General features: G+C 37.9%; 1 protein-coding gene across 1 annotated transcript in view; it reads right to left on the bottom strand.

Moving 5' to 3' along the window:
• man1a1 (mannosidase, alpha, class 1A, member 1) overlaps positions 1-22,637 on the bottom strand; it is a 100,662-nt gene that overhangs the window by 31,700 nt on the left and 46,325 nt on the right. Inside the window, exon 5 of the mRNA XM_079583790.1 lies at positions 3,859-3,953. Coding sequence (XP_079439916.1) covers positions 3,859-3,953 — 95 coding nt within the window. The remainder of the gene's footprint in view (positions 1-3,858; positions 3,954-22,637) is intronic.

A 22,637-nucleotide genomic window follows, 5' to 3' on the forward strand; every position in this document is an offset into this window, starting at 1 on the left:
CTCTCATTAGACACCGAATATGATTATGATCTCCTCTCCAGAGCTTCCAACACAGACGAACACAAGGCTAAATCAAGGATGATAGCACTGCCGAGGACCCCTCGCAACAAACAACAGCTCGTCACCGACTGTTTGAAAGTCCAATCTTTCAGCTTTTTTTATGCCTGAGGTTTTCCAATTATCTTGAATTGGGTATCATTAGTGACTATGCTAGCATTTCTATACTGGCGACTGAAGATATATAAATGACTACTTCACAACTACACAAACTAGAGATGGGCATTTTTGTCAATTTTTCCTTTTGATTACTGACAGGTCTTAAAAAAAAAAGAAGAAAGAAAAAGAGCACTTAAGTACTGGGGGGGGGGGGGTGTCATGACGTGAAGGTGAAAATATTTTAAGACTTATGAAAATTAATGTTGACAAATGAAAATGACATGAACGTGTATGAAAACATGAACGTATGGCTAGAAAATAAACACTAGATTACGATGCATCAATATTATAAAAAAAAAAAACATCTAAAAGGAAAAGCTGCTTGGGGTAAATCTGAAGAGTAAATGATCTCAAGTAAACTCAAGCCCGTTCTATGACATTAATGAACGTTCTATGATTAATAATTAGATATCCTAGATACATAACATAAGCAAAAACCAACACTAATGCTGATTTAATTAAAATATATACACATAGGCTATATAAATTATATTATATTATAATTTGAAGATTTTCAGTAGCTGTGTTTCTGCATTTTTTAAAGCATATTTTAACGCCCAAAATGTGAATAAATTTTATAAAATTTGCATAAAATTGATAGTGATAATTAAATGTAAACATTTATATATTGCATTATATATAAAATATTGTGTGTGTATGTGTGTGTGTGTGTGTATATATATATATATATATATATATACCTAAATATACTTTATTAAAATACAAACTTATCCTTTTTATTATATACACATTGTATATAATTATAATGTAATTTACGAGTATATATATATATATATATATATATTCCCTTTTATTTATTTCTATACATGTATGTATATATACATACATATATACATACATATATAAAAATAAATAAAAGGAAATAAATACACAGGGGTAATAAGCATGTGAACATATCAGATCGCACACTGGTTTGAGTTCAATACTACTGTACTTTCGAACTGAGTTTCCCATGACCCCTCTCTCTCCCCTGATTATTACCTGTGTCTCTCCACTATCCTGTCATATCCAGCCATTAAAAGCCCATAAATACCAGAAAATCCTTTTACTAAATAAAAGATTGCCTTTCTTTGAAATGCCTTCAACTGTGAACATTCCAGGAAGATGCATTAGGATACTTCTGCACATTAGATGAATACACTTACATTAGCACATACAGTCTGAAAAGGGTCCGCGACACGAATTACAGGCACACCGCGCACCGCAGGTGCCTCGAGCCAAAGCGAACAATAGCGTGGAAGCGAACAGCATTAGCGATGTGGAGTAACGATGTAGGTGACCCACATGGAGGGAGGTAAGGGCCTTCGCTAGAGGTGATAGGAGCACTTGTGCTAAGTGCAGATATGGTGGAAAGCTATATTTACTGACAGGAACTGAAAACCATTTGTCCTGTAGCTGTGTTATTAGCTGCTCCTTGTTATAAAATGGTAAATGCTCGGCCGCTCCATTTAGAGCATTTGTCAGAGCACTTCACTCCAGTTCTACAGCAGTTTAAACAAGGAAACACACCCTAGACACTCAAGCTAATAGGAAAAGCTTTGATAAACACTGAAGTATGTTTCTGTTCTCTGCCATGTGCCGCCCACTCATTTTGCATTGTCCTCGCCAGCGGTGCCTGACTGCATAAAGACAACTGTTAGGCAGTATGTCAGTCAAGGGATAACTCATCCAATCAGATTATCTGACAGGTTGTCTTTCTGAGGATCTCTGCAGTGACTTCCTGCTGGTCTACGATTGAAGAGCTCGGGTGGCCAGACATCCATCACACACCAGGACATCTGGGAGCTCGACCCTGATACTTACAGGTGTATGAAACGGGGCGGGTTGGATCATTTATATCATGTAATTTTATATATTACGGTCATGGTCTATTATCAAAACATCAACAAATTATCAACATACTTAAATTATTATTATTTTGCATGGAAAGTAATGGATGCAAATCAAAAGATGCACAATAATTCTGGCATCGGTGTAAATGCTTAATGTTATATATCTTAATGTATATATCAATTCTGATTGGATGAGTTATGTCTGAAGCTGCTAAAAAGTAAACACAACCCTGTGGGAACTGCAAATGACTAAACTCCTCGTCTTGGTACACTATAAATACATAATATACATAATACATGCAAATCTTTACTCATTGGCATTTCGATAGTCAAATCATCCAGCACTATATGAAAAACAACAAGAGTTCATCTACACACACATAGTACAAACACACATACACGTCTGCCTTTAGATGTACTTATGAACAAAACCTCACTTACACTGCCAAAACCTGTCTTTGATTATGAAATAGCATACATGAATACATACGCATATATGAATATATCACCATGTCTAACTTAGACTCTATTGTTGTAATCCACAAAAGCTCAAACGATTTAATGGATATAGGTCTTAAAGGAACATGTTTTTGGCATGTTGTCAATTACCACAGAGAACAATTATGACCCGTAAGTCACAAACAAAAATCACATTTACAGTAGTGGAATTACAGCGGAAATCAAAGGGGCAAGAAATAAGCAATAAAATCTATATTTATTTTTGAAATTCAAAATTCAAAAGACTTAAACAATATAAATGTTAAAATGAGACTAGAGTAATAAAATCTGGTTAGCAGTGTTGCTATTGTTAACTTAAAATAAAACTATAAAAATTATTTTCATTAATTGAAATAAAATATAATATCAGATGAAAAACAAACTTTACAGTGACTGAAATAAAATAGAGCACTAAAATGACGAAAAATTAACTAAAAATTAATAAAAAATAAATAAAATAAAAAAGAACATGACAAAGTTACTTTGATGAAAACTTTAACTGAAAATATAAAAACTTAATAAAAATACTGACAAATATTTTACAAGTATGCAAATAATACTAAAATAACACTGCTGGTTAATAAGAAGTATCCAATTTATGATGTAGGTTACCATAATAATACAATATATAGCTAACCAAAAAATACTTTTATGAAATACTTTCTTGAAATACGGCACTAACAAAAAAAAGAAAAAAAAAAGGGAAAAAAAGACGTAACCAGAAATTCACCCACCAAGAAAATTAGTTAAAATATTTTAAACGCATTTAATAAAAGCTGCATATTTTTTATTTATTTAAAGCCTCAGACTTTAATTGGAAGTGCTTTACTGTAAACAAAACGTTGAATCAAAATTATTTTCTGTGGTGATTGGCTACATATTGCAATAGAGAATTCATTTTATGGATCTTAATGGATCTGCATCTCATTTAACACTCCTTATATTAATTGACATTTCTGAGACCAAGCTAGGCTGAAATATGCCAAATATTTCAAAACATGAATAACAGCATAAAGCGACTGACAGCGAAGAAAGCAGCATTTACACTTAGTCAGAAAAATCGCTCCTGCAGAAAATGGTTTCTGCAACAAAATAATCCCAGCAGACTGTTTATTCATTATCATATCTTGAAGGACCGGGTGCACAGGTGACGGAGAGCCGCTGCTCGGATTGAGGATTCACATACAGCGCTTGTGAGTTAATAAGACATGAAGTGGAGAGATCTGACCTGCTTGGCTGAAGAAAGCCTCAGGAGTTCATGTGGAAATGTGTTTGTTTGTGCGTCACTGACCTCTTTAGGTTAAGGAGAGCCCAGGGGATGCCAGTCGGGGTCTTGAAAGCCGGCAACAGCTTCTCTCCTAGTTCAACAGCTTTTTTCCTGAACACCTGAAGTGAAAGAAAGACAGACGGACACATAGAGGTTAGTCTAACCTCATCTACGCAGAGCAACAGCAGAGCCGCTGTAACCTCTGGCTGCCCCTGCCTTCCCATAAACTCAACATATTTATTTTATCAGTCATATTTGCATGATACACAGAGTCAGCTGACAGAAAGAGAGGCATTGATATTCTGCTGAGGGCTGGATTTGGGAGACGGCTGATAACAGCAGATAAGATGAGGGCACGCGGCCCGCTGTAAACCTGCTGCCTGCCTGTCATCTTCTGTCTGCTATCTGGCCCTTCATTCTACTCCTCTGACATTTCAAACCATCAGGGGCTGCTACCAATCCCTCGACCAGCAAATGTGCTGCATATCCGACGGCTGCTGAGATGGTATCGTGCGGAGCCAAAGCGGACAGATCTGACTTTAGATGTTTCATCCAGAAATGCTAAGAGGTCTTGGACCATATTCAACACTCAGAATGGTATGCGTTTACACGATCGTTTAAAAATGTGGCTTTTTTCTTTTAAAGAAACTAATACTTTTATTCAGCACGGACACACTATTTTGATCAAAAGTCACAGTAAAAGACATTTATTTCCCATAAAAAGATTACGCAGCCGAACGGTTTGCAACATTGATAAGAATAAGAAATGTTTCTTGAGTAAATCAGCGTATTAGAATGATTTCTGAAGGATCATGTGACACTAAAGACCGGAGTAATGATGCTGAAAATTCAGCTTTGCCATCACAGGAATAAATTATGTTTCAAAATATATTAAAATAGAAAACATTTTTTTTTTACTCATAATAATATATCACAATATTACTGTTTTTATTGTATTTTTGACCCCTACCTTTTCAACGGTAGAAGACGTATTGAAATAAAAAAAATTATAATATATATATATAATATCCCTGTAGATTTGTATTAATGTTAATGTTTTAAAAATGTTTAAAAAAAGAAATATAGTATTTATTAAAATAAACTGATAAGGTCCGCTTATTGCTTTAATTTTAATCACTAATCACTAATATGATTAGCTATTTAACAACATACTCGTGTCAGAAAAATATACATTTGTATTCTTCATCAAAAGTTGTGTATAAAAAAAAAAAAAGCACAAAAACCTTATTGACAACTATAAACTAATGACTTTGAACCACAAACAATTACACATGGTATGAAAAATAAGTTTATTTATATTCCTTAACTAATTATAGCAAGACTACCACTAATAATTCTCACACTTTAAATAAAACCTTTGATAAAACATTAACAAGCTAGACAACATTATATCGCCAATACAGTAAATCGATCTGTACTTTTCTTTTGTCATTAAAACACATGCTTATGATCAACACACATAATGTACAGTCACAACGCAGCACTGACCCGTACCTTAAGATCATAATAAATATTAGTCAAGGTTTCTTGCATCAAAAATGTATCCGTTTTGACCTTCTCTCTGACTTCTTTCACCTTTACGACTTTTATATTTAAATGACCAGCTTTCCATGATATGTCCCATTTAAGCAAATATTTATGGCATGTGTTGCATGTCTTTTAAAGGGCTACTTTGGCGAAGGATGCAGATCTGTGTCAGAGAGGTGGACTTACTCGTCCCTCTTGTAATTCATCCTGCGAGTCAGAAAGCCCACAAAGCAAAGGTCCCATGAGCACGGACAGATCGCTGCGTGAGAGCCTTTCACAACACGAGAGAGGAGACGCGGCACACTGCAATTCAACGACTTGTCAAAATTTATTGTGGAATAAAAGCAATGCGCTAGCGTGAAGCAGTAAAACAATAATAATCATACAATTGGGATTAAATCAACTGTAACGCTGAAGAATGTTAGAGTCAGTTTCATATCTGATCATAAATCCCACTACTGAGCTCATCTACAGCTCTAAAAGAGGACGTCTTTACCTCACATTCGTCTGCCATTCGGTATGCATATCGAGGATGAGGTCAACACGAAGCGTTTTCCCCAGCGCCTCACCGGCCTAGATGAAGTCTGTGTGCTCGCCCTTGCTACTTCAAACACAAGGTCAGCTGTTATCTGTTATCCTGTCCGTGTGAATTCACTTAGCAGGTTGTCTGGTTGGATGTCACCAACAGGCCCGCCACCTCCACCACATCCAATGCTTTTAGGAGAATGTTTACAGAACGTTTGGAAGTGAGCCTTGAACTGCCACGTACAGCCAGCATCCTTTCTATTCCAAGTAACTGGTAACAGAAACAGCCAGAAACTCCGTCAAAACTGCTTTTGAGTTTTTTTTTATTACATGCATAAATAAACGCACATATATTTAGCCAACATATACAGGTGTGCACTATCACCTCTGTGATTGCATTCACTTTCAACAATTCAATGGAACTTTGATCGGCTGTCCCATGACTCAGAGAAAGCTAAAGACGAGCGGCTCTGCTAGACATTTTCAAATAGACTGATGATGACAATGTTTAATATATCAAAAACAGACAGCCTATAATATAAATGAGAACTGATGGCCATAGCATGATAGATATTCATGTGGTCAATGTATCAGTGGAGTACAGAGTTTGTACTGATTACATTAATTTAACAAATTACAAAATTAAGCATGATTAAGAGGTGCTTGTCTGTGCAAAACCATGATGCCTTAGTAATACAAAAATATTTTTTTAAAGGCATAGTTAACCCAAAATTGAAAATCTTGCCATCATTTCCTCACCCTCATGTTGTTCCAAACCTGCATGAGTCTCTTTCTTCTGTTGAACACCAAAGAAGATATTTTGAAGAATGTCGGTATATATATGCCATTAACTTCCATATCATTTTATACTATAGGAGTCAATGGCTACCGTCTACGGTTTATAATAATAATAATAATAATAATAATTAGTATTATTATTGTAGATTATATAGTGTAAAAGTAATGCTGAGGAGAAATAAAACAAGGTTAAGCAGACTCATAACTTGAAGGTCGCTTAAAAACGTCTTGTGACACTTCAAGGTGTAAGTGCGAGTGTGTATGAACACGTACAAGACACAAACTGTTGGTCAAATGCTATGTCCACTAAATAAGATAAATAGCCTTGACAGTGGATTGTGACCTCACGAGCCTTTACCTAGATTATGGTTAGGTCTACAGGGACAGGAGCACACAGCTGCAGAGAGCCATCTGACCCTTTCAAAGCTCTCTGGATCAGTCTGATCCAGGTTTGGAGAAGAGCGGACAAAAAGGTTCAAGAAAAAAACAATGAAGGGAAAGCCCTAAAGCTCAAGACAGCTTCGACAAAGGCTGACATTTACGCCACCGTGAAGACCACAGCTCACGCAAAAGGGAGACTAGAAAGTGTATTTTGGAGAAATGAAAATATGGCTAAACTAACAGCAAAGGTGCTGCATGTAAATTTGGAATTAATTTCAACTTCAAAATCAGGTCACATGAATGAAGGTCTTTTGAAAAATGCAAATTAAGTCTATCATTAACTTTAGGATAGCTTTGCACATACAAGGACAGAAATGTTGAGACGAATGTACTATTCCAGTAAACGTTATTATTACCAAACAAACAAAGTCTTTTATTTAAAAAGTACATTAAAGAGTCCATTTTCCACATAGATACTTTTGGAAAACAGATTTTGATCTACAAGAGTAATTGCTGTGAAAGAAAATCTATTATCAGATCAATCCGAGGTAAACCGGGCAGACAAAACAAGGTCAACATTACCAAATGATAATCCCAGAAGCAGTAGCCCAGTTGAACTCCATTTACCAAATTAAAGGTGTTTAATATATTTTTTTAAACACACCATGTTAAATCGTTTTCACCATCCATGGTGGGGTTTGCTAATGTGTTTAAGTATCATTATTACTATTGCTCATACTTAGTTTCAGTGATATGAACCAGTGGCCATCATTAAATGTTGAACTTTGGCTGTGTTTGTGCTATGATATACCTCAATGTAGTAAAAAATGTAATAAAATAAGCTTTTGTGAAATGTTCGAATTGGCCAAGAGAACAGTACAAGCGCATGGAGGGAAGAGAACAGAATGATATTTCTTGGATTACTGGTAAACAACATTCCCCTGACATAACATCACAAAGAATAATGAACAAAGTGCGTAGATTCAGTAAGGGATCGTTGTCAAAGTTGCATTCAATTATTGAACAACAACTATGAGCTATGTTCTTACGACACTGTTTTAATTGTCACGGAACCCTTTAATGCCATGAGCTACACAACAGAGCTCAACAGAAGCACTCAAGCCGCCGGACGCTAAATAATAGTTCGAAAGCATCACTTTTGATGGAGTTTCTGGCCGTTTCTGTTTCCAGTTATTCCGAATAGAAAGGATGCGTGCTGAACGTGTGACTGAGGAACAGAGATGATTCTGAGAGAGAAGGACAGTGCATTCCATTCCGAAAGTATCACCCAAAGGGGTTCTTCTTTACCAACCAATGCCAGAGCTTTAGAGCCCTGAAAAGTGTGGGGCTCAAATATAATTTTCATTTGAAACTCATTTATAGAGTTTTTTTTATTTGTATTATTTAAATATGTTAATAATGATTAGACTAAACACTTCAGTGCCCTCCGAAGGTATAATTTTAGGTTGTTTGGCACGTAGAAAAACGTGTGTGAGTGTGTGTGTGTGTGTGTGTGTGTGTGTGTGTGTGTGTGTGTGTGTGTGTGTGTGTGTGTGTGTGTGTGTGTGTGTGTGAGAGAGAGAGAGAAAGTCTGGTGCTCAGTCATACTAACATATATATATATATATATATATATATATATATACACACATTTTAATATTTCGTGAAAATGTTTTGATCATTGTGTAAGTTTAGCTACAGGAGTGCAGGAGTACACAGACACTCAGACACATGAAAACAAAGTGAGATTTCATACATTTTAAAATCATAAAACCAAGTTGAAAAATTTATGAAATGAGCGAATTCTCTTCAAACTTGTGCTACATGGCATGAAATATCGATTTTCAGTAAGGTCTGAAGTGAAGAACTAGCCTACACTTGATATCTTTCAGGCCTAACAGCATGTAGGGATACAGAGCAGTCACACATTAATAATTAAAAGCTCTTAATTAATTAAAACAAGACTAAGAAGCTTAAAAAGCCGAAGCAAAAGAGTTGTTTGACACGGCATTACAGTGCTAAATGGCTGTCACCACTGACAGACAGCAGAAAGGATCATTTGACATCACTTAGGGTCTGGTACAGTATCATGTCATCAAGCGAGCGGGAGACACTTCTGAAAGTAGCACCTGAAAGCAATTACTCTGAACACTTCAACATATTTATCTTAAGTCAGCAGAGCGAGGCAGCTCTAGCCCACGAGGCTCAGCCTTTAACTTCAACAGTGTGCAAGAGCAAGACGGATGAGGGGGAAATATGACCACGGAAAAAGGGTGTATAGAGCCAAAGTGAAGGACACCATTAAACCCACAGGAACCTGTGCCACTGTCATCTCATTATCAGAACATTAGTGACCATCAGCTCATGACAGTTTGAACTCGGCACAAGTAAAAGAGGTGTCATTTAAGCGATAAATCATGGCTTCTACAAATCACTGGTCTGGAAACGAGCAAGAATTGCAGAAATACTGTAGATAAAGTAACTTAGCACAGAATAGCCATGTTCATGAGTAGTTGACAAATGTCTCCCAGTTCGTTTGAGTTTAAAGTGAGACCAAATATTCACTAAGGTTCACATAGGACTCTGACCAGGTCAAAACATGAGACTGATGGGAGTTATTCTCAAGCCGCTTCTTGGTTGACTTGCAATGTGGGCAGGAATGTTGTCTTATTGAAAAAGAGCATCGGATCATTCCTCTTTAGATAACAGTTTTTCAATTATGGGAAGCAAGCCATTCTGCAATATTCTCCTGTGCTCTAAAGCATTAAATGATCTTTCACAGGGAAGCAGCTCACCGATACCAGCAGCTGAAAAGGCTCCCTATACAAAGACACCTCTTCCTCCGTGCTTCACTGTGCTAGAGAAGCATTTATTATATTTCTCAGCAGATTTTCAAAGACGCTGCTCTGGAGCATCACCATGCAACTCGTGTTTCATTGTTATTCATCACTCCACACATAACTTTCCATCTTCTGCCATTCTGTCTTTGATGATTTCCAAAGAAAGCAATCGCTTTTTATAGAGCATTTGCTTAAATTGAGTTAATATCCTGACCAATCATTTGTGGTTAAGACAATTAAAAGCTTAGTGTTAAGCCATTTTGGACTTTGCTTATTTTTTTGGCCCAGTTGTATACAGTCCAATGCACTTGGCAGAAGCCACCAAAATTTGCTTTGCCAATAAATAAAATGGACAAATGTAATAACATGTGCTGTAACAAATATAATAGTGTACAAAAAAGTTAATCTCCTTTGGTAATGTATAAAATATATGTATTAGCAATATATCTATCTCCCACGTTGTTCTCTAAATGTTGCCAATGGCTTTCCTCAGTCAACTACTAGTCAATTCTAGTGTATTTCTTACTGTTCTGAACAGAGGCAGTTACAACAAAACCTTGCAGGGAACTATGTTTAATCAAACAATGTAGTCAGAGAGCTTCCTTTATGAGCATAATAGAAAGGAACTAATCTCTCTTTTTTTATCTTTAGGGAAAACATCATAAAAGTGATGTATTCAAGATATGTACAGAGAGAAGAAGAGTGCACTAAATGAATAATGAAACCTGTGATATTTCCCCAAGGTTGGATTCAGATACCTGAGTGCGAGAGCGATCGCTCATATGAACGCAGTCGGTAAATTACACCCAGAGCTCCAGCCAAAGGCTGCTCTGCGCCGGCTTTCCTTTGGCTGCAATACAAGATGTGTTGTAATAACGGAACAGCCTGCACACATCTGGTCGGTATAGTAGCGCAATCCAGACGCATAACGCACCGATCTCTAACTGATGTATAATACTGTACTGTATAAACCTCAAGGTACTAATTCTCACTTACAAAGCTCTCCATAACCTTAGTCCTACATACTTATCGGACTTACTTCAGCCTTATGCTCCTGTTTTTCCTTACGCTCTTCTAGTGCGGGATTGTTAGTCACCCCTACATTTAATTTAGTCTGGTGACTTGTGGCTCCCAGGTTGTGGAAAGCTCTTCCTCAAGACATCAGTCAAGCATCCACCATTTTCTCTTTCAAAAACATGTTTTTCTCTGAAAATTACTCTTCAGTTCTCAGTCTGTAAATTGTACCTTATTATGGATGTTATTTGTTTCAATCCCTCTTTGTTTGTATCTTTAAAACCTAACTTTGTAAGCAACATCTGTATATTCTTTCTGCCCTTGGTATGTGTATTGTGCTTTGATGCTGATGTGGTTCTGTTCCTTACCCTATAAAGTGACCCTGGGTGTTGGAAAGGCGCTATATAAATAAAAATTTATATTGTTAAAGCTTGTTTCACACTACTTGAAAACAGCATGTTTTTATCTTAGCACCAATATGAACTGATAACAGTAAAATGTAACAGCTAGATTCCCATTTACAGGTCACGCAAATAAACAAAATCAAAATGAATGTTTAACATTTATTTTTCAGAATAAATGTTTAACATTTATTAAACTTTTCCCCAAAAAAATCTTACCGACACTAAACTTTTAAACGGTAAAGTGTAGATTTTATGACGATCAAGTTTTATAGTTAAAAAGAGAAATACTCACTTTATTTTCCAAACACGTCTGCGGTTCTTTTTACGCCGTAGAAACACTGTCTGTGTGAAAGCAGTTGTTGTATTTACGCTGCTTCTTTACTTAGCGCTGCTCAAAAAAGCCCTAAAACTCACCGTTTCCAACCTTATTCAGTCTGATAAAGAACACAACAGAGATTCGCCTACATAATGCTTCCGCTGGCTGGTGCGTTTCTCTGTAATAAATTAATTCTGCATTAAATGCCTGAGTTTGTCTGCCAGATGTGTACAGCAGTGTGACAGACAGCTGAGGAATAATTGATTCCTCTAAGGCAGAGCAGGCATCTTTTTAATAGGACAGATATACGGTAACATGGGGCCATTGTGCTAATAATACAAAGGGGATGAATGGGCATCAAGGCAGAATGAAAGCAGAATTTATCAGCGGCGGATCCTGTTGCAGCTCTTTTCAATAGGACACTGAAGTCTCTGTGTTCAGACACACTGAGTCGGTGACATACCTTGACATTGTGACATGTCATATCAAAGAAGTGGATGGGGAAATTTCTACTTGCAACAAAACATACAAGCTTAACAATACCAGTAAGCTCAAATTTGCTAGAAAACACATCCCTGTGATGGTCGGCACCAATATTTAGTTGTCAAGGGCATGCCTGGAAATGATAACCAGTGTAGTCATACCGTAGCCATTCAGATGAAAATGAGGGGCTGGCTGAAAAGACAAGATGGATGGCATGAGATGACAGGGACGAAAGATAGATGGAGAACAGGCTTTCAGCATTGTGATGAAATAGGCCACAGGGACGCACCTGTGCTCACTGATAAAGCAGAACTAGTGAGAGCGTGGAGCCGTACTGAACCTGAACGTCATCCCTCGCCATATCAAAGGAAGAACAGGAAGCATGGTGTGATTTCACAGGCTACTGCCAAACTCAAGAGTAGGGTTGTCAAGTTCCAGTACTTTGGCACATGCTAAAATAATATTGGTAGTACTTCCGCCAGGTTCACACATACTGTTCCAGTGTGTATGCAGTACGGGCTCATTGTGTTTTCCCATATAACACGTTTGCAGTGCACAACTGATCCGCGGCTCTATACCACAAACACAACATTTATTCATTATCTTTATTTCTAATACAAAAGTTGTTACTGAAAAATATTTTTTTTCAGCATTGTGATTCTCTTGTTCACAGTGCATTTAAAATCTTTCATAGATGCATTCACATTTAAAATCACTTTTTTAAATTTAAACAACATATTTAATGAATTACTTCTATATAGCTTTATATAATAAGTTGCTCAAGGAAGAGGCAAAACATTTAAACATACTTTTCTTATGTTAAAATGAATTAAAACTTACAATTGACATAAATAGCATTTAAATCTTTATACATAAATCCTGCGGGTCATCAACTTGTTTTTACACCTCCACGAAGAGACGATTGCCATTCATTAGGTCACCTCGCTTATCTATATGTGATGTAAGGTGTAGTTTTATGTTGACTGTGAAACACAGAGTTTTTTTATACATGCATTTATGGTGAAATTACTACATTTTCGTGTCAATCCATGTTTATTTTAGTGCAAACAATGCACTGCCGCTTTAATTCAGTATGCACAGTAGAGCCAAAATGTGGAAACGCACCGCTCAGAATGCATTCCCGGATCACATCCGTGTGCGGTATGAATGCTCTAACCTGTTAACATGGGCACAGAAAATAATATGCAACACATACGCACTGCAAACTGAGTATGTGTGAACCTGGCGTAAGTTCGGCGTCAGCCTAGAGGCTGTCTGACTGCACGATGACCATTGCTGAACACTTGCATATGTATTTGCTGGATGAAATGAATCTTGGTCAAATTATGATGAAAATTCAGCTTTGCCATCACAAGAATAAATAATGTTTCAAAATATATTAAAATAGAAAACATTTATTTTTAATATTTCACAATAATACTGTTTATAACTGTTTTGATCAAATAAATGCAGCCTTGGAGAGAATGAGAGACTTTATTCTATACTTATATATATAAACAAACATTTAAAAAAATCTTAACGACCCCAAACTTTTGAATGGTTACCTGCATCAAGTATTACCTGCAAGAGATAAAGCATATAATCACAACATAATGAAAAATACCATCAAGTCCTTCATGTGCTGACCTTTACCCAAAGGCTGCCACAAAAGGCATACTTGGATCATTCTTACCAGACGATAAAGTGGTCTGAAGATCAGATAGAAGGAGCCACTCAGGGACAGGAAGAAAGGAAAGGCTGCTTTACGCAATCGCAAACCTGTCAAAACACTCTGTGAAAAGACACATTTTCATTTTCCTCTCTCTATTTCTTCTGTCTGGACAAGATAAATGTGTGAAAGAAGGTCAACTCAAACAGATAACTCTGGAGTTCTTGAGTCTTTGTGACTGATTCATTAAAAGGTTTGGCTCAAAAGCATACTTTGTTTGTGAATCATCCAACAATGACTTCAGCTTTTGAAAATTAACGAGTAAAATCATTCTGCACACTGTTTAACTATTCCCTTTATTTTCAAAATAAAACCGCAATGTTTCTGTTGGACATGGCCCATTTAGCGCAATATAAATCAGACTGTAAGCTCACAAAATATGATTTGCTTTGCCGTAATTCAGAACAGTCTGTACAACTTTGCATTTCAGTGTTCAAAACAGGCTGATGAAAATGGAACAACTCTAGATTTCTTGTCTTATAATAGACTTTGTTGCATTCAAAATGAAGATGGGAGCCATGCTAAATCTGATGATGCAAGTTGGTGACCTTTCTGGAGAGGCAGACAACGAACAGAAAAGGCTGCCATCGCATTCAGCTCTAAATGAGAGAGGCAAAATAAAACCTGCTGTCAAGCAGAAACTCTCGCTAGTGTGTTACAGCGAAGACTTTAACCTTTAAAGAACCCACAACAGCCAAAGGAAATGTGGGAACTGGAGCAGAGTGATTCCATCAAATATCAGCCGATGAAATATCACGCCAGCTTATGTCGTGTCAGTGTGCCCAAGTGGATACACTTAAGAGCAAGTTCAGTCACTTCCTGAAAAAATAAAATACAAATCTGATACACTACACTTTTACTGTGTAAATAATCACATTATTTTTTGAGGTATCTGACAATTTCATTCAAGCTGAGTACAGAGTTTACTGCATGAGCCTGACAAACAATAAAAACAAAATGTGAAGGGGTTTTCCCAAGGATGGTTAGGTTTCGTCCCGTAGAGCAGGACTTCTGAATATTGGTATGAAGCTTTCTCACCGAGACAAAAGAAAGACTACCAAACTGACATACCAAAACTGACCAGAGTTGGCTTTAGTTTTATTTCGTTTTAAAACAAAGGCATAAAGTACTTTTTTAAAAATCTTACGGACCTCACATTTTTTAACAGTAGAGTGGTATATAACTACATCCTCACTATGAAATGTACTTATAAAAAGATTTTAAAAAAAGATGTGCCATGCTTTTACACAGTTTCTAAATGGTGTAAACACTGGCCAATACAAGGAATATGAGCTGTGGCTCAATGGCTGGAGTGCCATTTCTTTGCTCAAGTGATATGTATTTAAAACTACAGCAGCCAATGAACTGTAACAAACAAAACGGCCTCGCTCGGTTATTCAAACAAAACATTCGCCAAGGAAAATAATGCAAAAGCTTATGGGATGAATAAACACAAGCTGACATAAAAGTGAAGAATTACATGAGGGATCAAAAATCAATGTCTGAAGTCTGTAGCCTGTGAAGGCGTTAAGACGTCCAACTGGTAACTGAGCTACAGGACCTGCCAACAAACCTATGAAGATCTGGTTCTTAAACCTGATCAAGCTGTGATAATCCTTCCAAAACTTCCACCGATGTGTGACCCCTTTCACATAAACCAATTTTCGCCCTGTCAGGGTATCCCGTGGTGCGAAAAAGTCGAGTGAGAAAAACACGGTGGGCTGCGTTCCTGGCAAAAGGAAGGAATACAAAGTAATGCGCAAGATTTCACAGGAAAACTGAGGTTTGCCTCCAAGTGCCTGTAACAAACAGATTGCAACAGTAATCATGCTTAACCTAAATACAGCATGCTGCATCTGAAAATACTACGGCCTATTAACGCTGGAGATTATGCAAGTGGCTTCTAAACGGCCTGGGCTCGGTAATCCAATTATGTTAGTTCAGGACTAAATGACCAGAGCTAACGCAGCATAAAATGCCTGAATGGAGACGGGAAGTAGAGCTGGATGTGTCCGTCTAGTGCCTTCATGAGTTTTAAGGTCGTGTTTTTGACGTAAATGAGAGGTTTTGTTGTTTAGAGATGGAAAGTTGACACTGCAATGCATGACAGTAATGGTCGGACACAGGTGGCTGTTAAGACTTGCCTTGTTGAACATGTCTGGGATGTCTCGGCGTTGCTGTGATGAAACTCAGTTTTTCTCGCCAAAACAAACACCCTGACAGCAGTGCCAAGCCTGAGGGGGCAAATCTAAGCAGTGAATCATGAATAAAATGCGATAAGAGGCAGACAAAAACAATAAAGCCGGAGGACCGGATTCGACATGTTCGAATTAGAGCTTTGGCCAACTGTGAACGGTTCACTTCTCCGCTTCAATGAGCGCCGGCTCATGTCCAATCAGACACCTGCAGAGCGAGGAGAGTCAGGCCAAACACTCTGAATGCAAACCTCTTCACCTTGCAACCTCTCCAGACGGCCACCTGCAGAGCCGGGCATTTGCGAGCGATCTCGCATGGCAACAGGTTGGAAGAGTCAGGGAATATTAAAAAGCAATCAGAATATATGCAGTGTTCAAAACGTCTTGAAAAAAAAAAACGAACCTCAAAAACATCAACAGATGGAAAAGAATTCAATAAAACCAGCAAGTGGCCACTTATTTCTGATTGCGTTTGTGTTGCTGGTGATATAGTGTGAAATTGAAGCTTAGCAAAGCTTGTTTGAGCTCCGTCCAGCTCAACTGTGAGGGCTGAAATGAGTCTGATCCCTCCAAACGGCATTAGGGCCTGACCTTAAACCCCAATGCGGCAAAACACGACAATACGTCACAATAAGCACTGGAGAAAAATGTGTAGAAGAGAAAATTTGAAATACAGGACCAAATGACTATAACTTAATCAATTTACTCAATAGGAATGAGACATTTACTAGTCTAAGCTGGCCATTTCTCGTACGAAAACTGAGGGGGCCAGATGCGAAAGCAGATTTGCCAATGCAAATTTTGCCCTTATCAACGTGAAGACTCAGAGGTCAAGTGGCTTGACGGACAAGCCATTTGTGGAAAGGGTAAACGAAGGAATGTTATTTCATATAAACCGCTTGAAATATTTTGAGCATCCAAATGAAGTGGGCCTTCATTTCCCCTCACCAAACTAACTCATTTGTCATGTTAATGGACTTTTGGTTTTCAGGCACAGACTCACGCAGCGTTCCTGATGCTCCTCATAGTTATTTAGAAAGCTGCAGCATTTTTCTTTCTCTAGTATCAGTCAATAAAGTTTTCCTGTGATTACTGTGTAATATGAAGAGTCTTTCCCTGAAGCAAGCTTATATTTAGCAAACTTTACAATAACAGGCTAATCATCCTTGAATTGGCCATCAGAACCACATGTCTTGTCTAAACATATTTAAGTATGAAAGATTCTTCAAATAAATCACCAGGACTCGTTTCTAAAACGTATGGAAGAAATATTATGGCATAACAAATCAATCGGCAGTGTTTCGATGTTAGGCTAGCTAGTAATTTTTTTTGAAAAAACAAAACAAATTAATCAATGCTAATTAACAATGACAGAAAACCCAATTAGGAATTCCCATGGCTGACAAACTGTCGCCTATGGAAACACAATGAGACTACGATCTGATAAAGTTCAGGGAGTACAGTGAAGGCTTTTCTTTATCTTGTGTTCTGCAGCTCATCTCTCAGTGATGATAGCCCTGCAAATGTACTAAAGACGGATAGAAACAACGCCTGAGTGCAGCTTCCTCCTGAGACATCTGCCTGTTCTTTCTTCTCTTGCCTTCTCTCTCTGCCAGGCCTGTTCTTCTGAACAGTATAATTCATAAAAAATAGACCATTCTTGTCAAATAGGTATGGGTCTAATGTTTTCCCAGCACTCTGTATGTTGAAAGAAATGTAAAACGGCGGCCATACTTAAAGAATATGACATTTCTGAAATGTGAAAACACCGAGCTGAATTTGAAGGAAGTAACTCTGGGGACGGGAGATAAATTGGCCTTGCTTTTAATAGTAGGAAAGGCTGGTCCAATGGGAACCAGAAGGCCATGAGAGAGGGGGAGCAGTGAGTCATCCGTGCAAATGTACAAAAAAATAAATTTAATTGGCTGGGTATGCTAAAGAACATCAGCATCTGCTATAACACTGATTAACTGCTCAACCAAGCTCACAACATTACCAACACAAACAGGCCATTATGTGGGTGAAAAACTCAGACGTACCTGGTCATTACCTGATTAAACCTCAAGTCTCAAGTGGCACTCTGCCTGTGATTTGTGATTATGGCAGAAGAGTGTGAATTGCTAAGGATAACAATTTACACTCTTCTGCCATAATCACAAATCAACAAACACACGCTGAAGACACGTGACGGAAAATGAAGATGCAGGGACTGACACACCAGAGGAAGCTCTGATAGAGCGCTTGTTGGACAGGAATGATTCAGATCTATTATGAATAGGGCTGGGTATCGATTCAGATCTTCCAATTCGATTCGATTTCGATTCTCGATTCAATTTCGTTTCTAAATTTGATTCCCGATTCGACTCAATGAATATAGATTTAATAGAAATCCTATATATATAATTTAAGAAAAAAACGGTGAACATAAGTTTACAAGTGGTTAATTAATAAAAAGAAATTAAGAGTCACAAACCTGTATATTAAACTTTTTATTTTAGGTACACTTGGGTACATTAAAACCCAATTTCAAATGCATGCAATGAAAAGATAGGATATTGATGCAAGATGAAAAATGTATGCTGAAAATTGGACAATGCCTTGATCAAACAGGATCAGGTTATTTTATGTTTAAGAGAAAACTAACATAAAATCTCACAGCATTAGCTGTAACATGGAGGCTGCAAGCCTATGAACCAAACGAATACTGGCTTTTGGGTAATAGATAAATACATATGAAAAAAATAATAATTGATCTTTGGCCTTTGAGAATCGATTTTGAATCGACTTTTTAAAACTCGATTAATTGAAAAATCTATATATTTTTTTGCCCAGCCCTAATTATGAAGATGTAGAAAGAGCTGGGTCAGTTTAAAGTCTAGATGGAATAGTTTTCTTTAGAGACTACATTTCCGAAAGCACTACCACACACGCCTGTCAGATATTACAATAAAATATAAAATACAATATATAAAAAAAAAAAAAAAAAACATGAATGAAGACAAGAGTATAATATACTCACACACACAAATAACTAAAATAAAATAAAGGAAAAAAAGAAAAGAAAAAAAAAGAAAAAAAAGAAAAGAAACAGGTCAAAAAGGTGCAAGCCATCTAAATACACATGACTGGAAAAACTGGTTTTTGAACAACAATAATACAACTTTTATTCACCATGTCAATCAAGTCTAGGTGTTACACGGGTGCGTGTATGGCTGCAAGAAAGTACAAAGAACATTTGAGACTAGTGGATTTTACTGGATGTACTAAAAACAGAGAGAGGTGCATGACGGGACGGTGAGGGATCTAGTGGAGCTACGGTTGAAACGGAAGTGCTGAAACCTAGAGATAAATAAGTGACAGCCTGAGCTTTTTGCACTTTTATATCTAACGTACCCTGTGAAAGAAGCCCAACGAGAGATGGATCGAGATCACAGACCTAAACCTGCACTTATCGGCACTTACCACCTGCGCTTACGTTTCTGAGGTTAATGTGAGTGGCATGCTGGGGCCACGGGCTGCCATCTGAAGACTTCACAAACTTGCGAGTTTCAAAAGAAAGACTTTTTTTTTTGGTTCTGTGTTTATTCTGGGCTAATGTATGCACAGAATAACTTTCGCAATTTACACTGACTGGTCCCGACTGGAAGCTCACTTGTTTTGCAAGCCAACAGGAGGCCCCGTGTTGCAGGGCCCCATATTGTACGAAGGAAATTGCTTGTCATGCTCTATCAGTGGAGGGAAGATCTCTTGCTAATAACAGGTGCACCGAGCGTCTGGGGTATTCACAGGAATGAGCCGAAAACAAGTCATTTACCTCAGAGCAAGAGAAAAATTATGCATTTACGGCTAAGTAATGTTGCTTTATGTGATGCTCTCTAAAGCTTCATTTCTCTGCTCGTTGCAGTCAAATTGTTGTGGCGGCTCAGCACAGCTGGCAACAGGCGTGCTGTTAATCGGCATATGACTTCCATCACGGTAAAAAAAACGGTGCCGAGATCAATCTGAAAGCAAGAAATGGGCAAATTAGTGTAATTGAAAATGGCGCATTAAACAACTCATAGAGAGCTCTTTGTTGTCGGGAAGAATGGCGTTTGCATTATGCGAACGGTACACAATAGCCGTGTCACTCAGCGCAGCATGCCAGCATTAAAGATGCATGCGGCGGATTCAGTATTGTTTAATGAACTACAAAAGAATGGCGCATGTATTTACAGTAAAGATGTCTCCTGACAGAAACAAACGACTGTGGACCGAGTGAGGATGATTCACTTCCTCTGCCTACTGTAAACAAGTCAAATGCATTTTTAATCATTCAGGAAAAATAACGGGAATAACGAGCCGTCGGCCCACGGACTGCTAATGAGCTGTAATACGCTTGAGTCTCCGAGACACAACAGAGAAATACCCGAGTTCCCACCCCAAATCCTTCCAGAAAGAATATATGGAGACTACTGCAGTAAGACTGAGAGTGTGAACGAAGGTCTGGACAGCAGTTATGATGAAACAGATGTTATGATCATTAGCGCTGACGGCATCATTTATCCAGCCTCGCCGTGCCTGCAGAGCTCAAGCGAATGCTTCAGAGTTCATGTAATTATGTTGCTTAAGCGGCTTTTATCAGATCGCCATTGTTTCCAATTTGCTTGGCAACTAAAATGAGGTACTAGGGCTTAGGTCACATGGTTTTAGTGTAAACACGCAACCGATAAAAGCTCCTACGCATACCTCATTTTTGTCCCTCAGATCAGCGAGGTATCCATATCAAAGCCCAGACACCAACCATTTGTTAGAAGTTGCACTGGTGCACCGAAATCACCAATTCACAAATGGCAGAATCCAATCACCACAAAAGAGAGATTAAAAAAATAAATATGCAAATTTATATTAATTTAATTAATAAATAAAGTCGTCACCTTCACAATATACATTGTTTCAAAGCAGCTTTATAGTGATAATAGGAAATTAAAATAACAGATTGTTTTGGCTTTAGCTGGTCAAATTACTTTATTCTAGAGCTGCTGTAAAGTACGGTTTTGATTGATTCACTTTCGTTGCAAAGATCATTACTTATTAACTTAGGGGCTGCCAACACGACACCGTTCTAACCGAAAACAGAAAACCTCCAACGCGCTCCGGCCGTTCATTTACACGACAACGTTGTTTGTTATAAATGGGTTCCGAGGTGCAAGTTTTGAAATTATTTTGAAAAACGTTATCTAGGTGTAAACTTCAAAAACGTGAATCTGTGAAAACAGTGAACATGCATATTACGTGTTTAGTCTATAGATATGCGCGTTTGAATATGTATATGTACAGGTGCGTAGTCTTTCTTTACAAATTGACCGCCAAATTACTTATCTGACCTGCATAATACAGAATTTTTTGTCATTTCCACGGATTCACAATAGAGCAGTATATTTATTCAATTAGACAATATTTATACAAATGTTGATACATTTTTTTTACTTTCACTGCATTTCACTGTACGGAAAAGAGCAGCCTGGACATACATGTTCATGTTTTTTTTTAACATACAAAATGCATGAGCTGTAATACAGCTGAACTGAAAAGTATTTGTGCATCCATTGATCTCTGTCAAGGTATAGAAAAATCTACACCACAGTTGGGACTTGCCAGGGGTTATGTAAAATGAATTATAGAGCAAGAAAGAAAAAAAAAAAGGAAAACATCTGAAAATCGATATGTGATCCATTAAGGAGTTAAGTGCTGTGTTCTGACAGGTGGCTCTGTCCCAGGCTGCTCACGTCAATGACGGAAAACCATCCGGACGTAAATAATGCAGGAATAAATCAGCCAGGGATTAATCCTCTCATCGTTCAGGAGAGGAAACCCACAGCAGGACTAAATCACAGCAAACAACATTAGCGTGTGAAGCCCTCTATGAATGCGGCCATTCGCTTCGCCCGATCTGGGGAGCGTGTGCGATATTTGCATGAAGGCTGTCTCTCAAGACGATGAAAGATTCATCAAAGAGCGGAGATTTGCTTTGAGTGCAAGCCAAGGCGCTGGAGCCGTCACTAGCTTGAGAAGAAATCACACCGCTTTTCAATTTTAGCACCACGTCCACCACCCAAACCCATTTAGAATCGTTATGTTATATGCATGCGTACATTCAAAAGGGTGATGAGAAACGGGCCGTGTTGCCGGGCAGAACGCGGAAACTATATCGATCTGATGCCTCGCAAGAAAAGCGAAACGTCTTCGCAATGGCGATGATGCAATCATCCTCTCCTCCACTGATGATTTAGTCATGCGGTGTTAGAAGAATCCTATAATGGGTTTGGTCTCCAAAAGATTACATTTTCAAAAGCCCAGTAAGAATTTAAAGCCAGACACATTTACTAAGATCTCTTGCTGTGGTTTAACAATGTGAGCGGCTACCTGAAGGCTCTCTCCTCTAATCAACATTTCTCAGTTCAGGGCACACATTATTATGAAGGTAGGCAGGAGGGCGTCTCATTATCCTGAGTGTCTGAGATTACGACTCTGAAGGACTTTCATCAGAGCTGTGCTTGAATCCTGGACTGTGTGCTGGCCACTTTGTATTCA

This window comes from Phoxinus phoxinus, assembly GCF_949152265.1.
Source record: "Phoxinus phoxinus genome assembly, chromosome: 16".
NCBI lineage: Eukaryota > Metazoa > Chordata > Actinopteri > Cypriniformes > Leuciscidae > Phoxinus > Phoxinus phoxinus.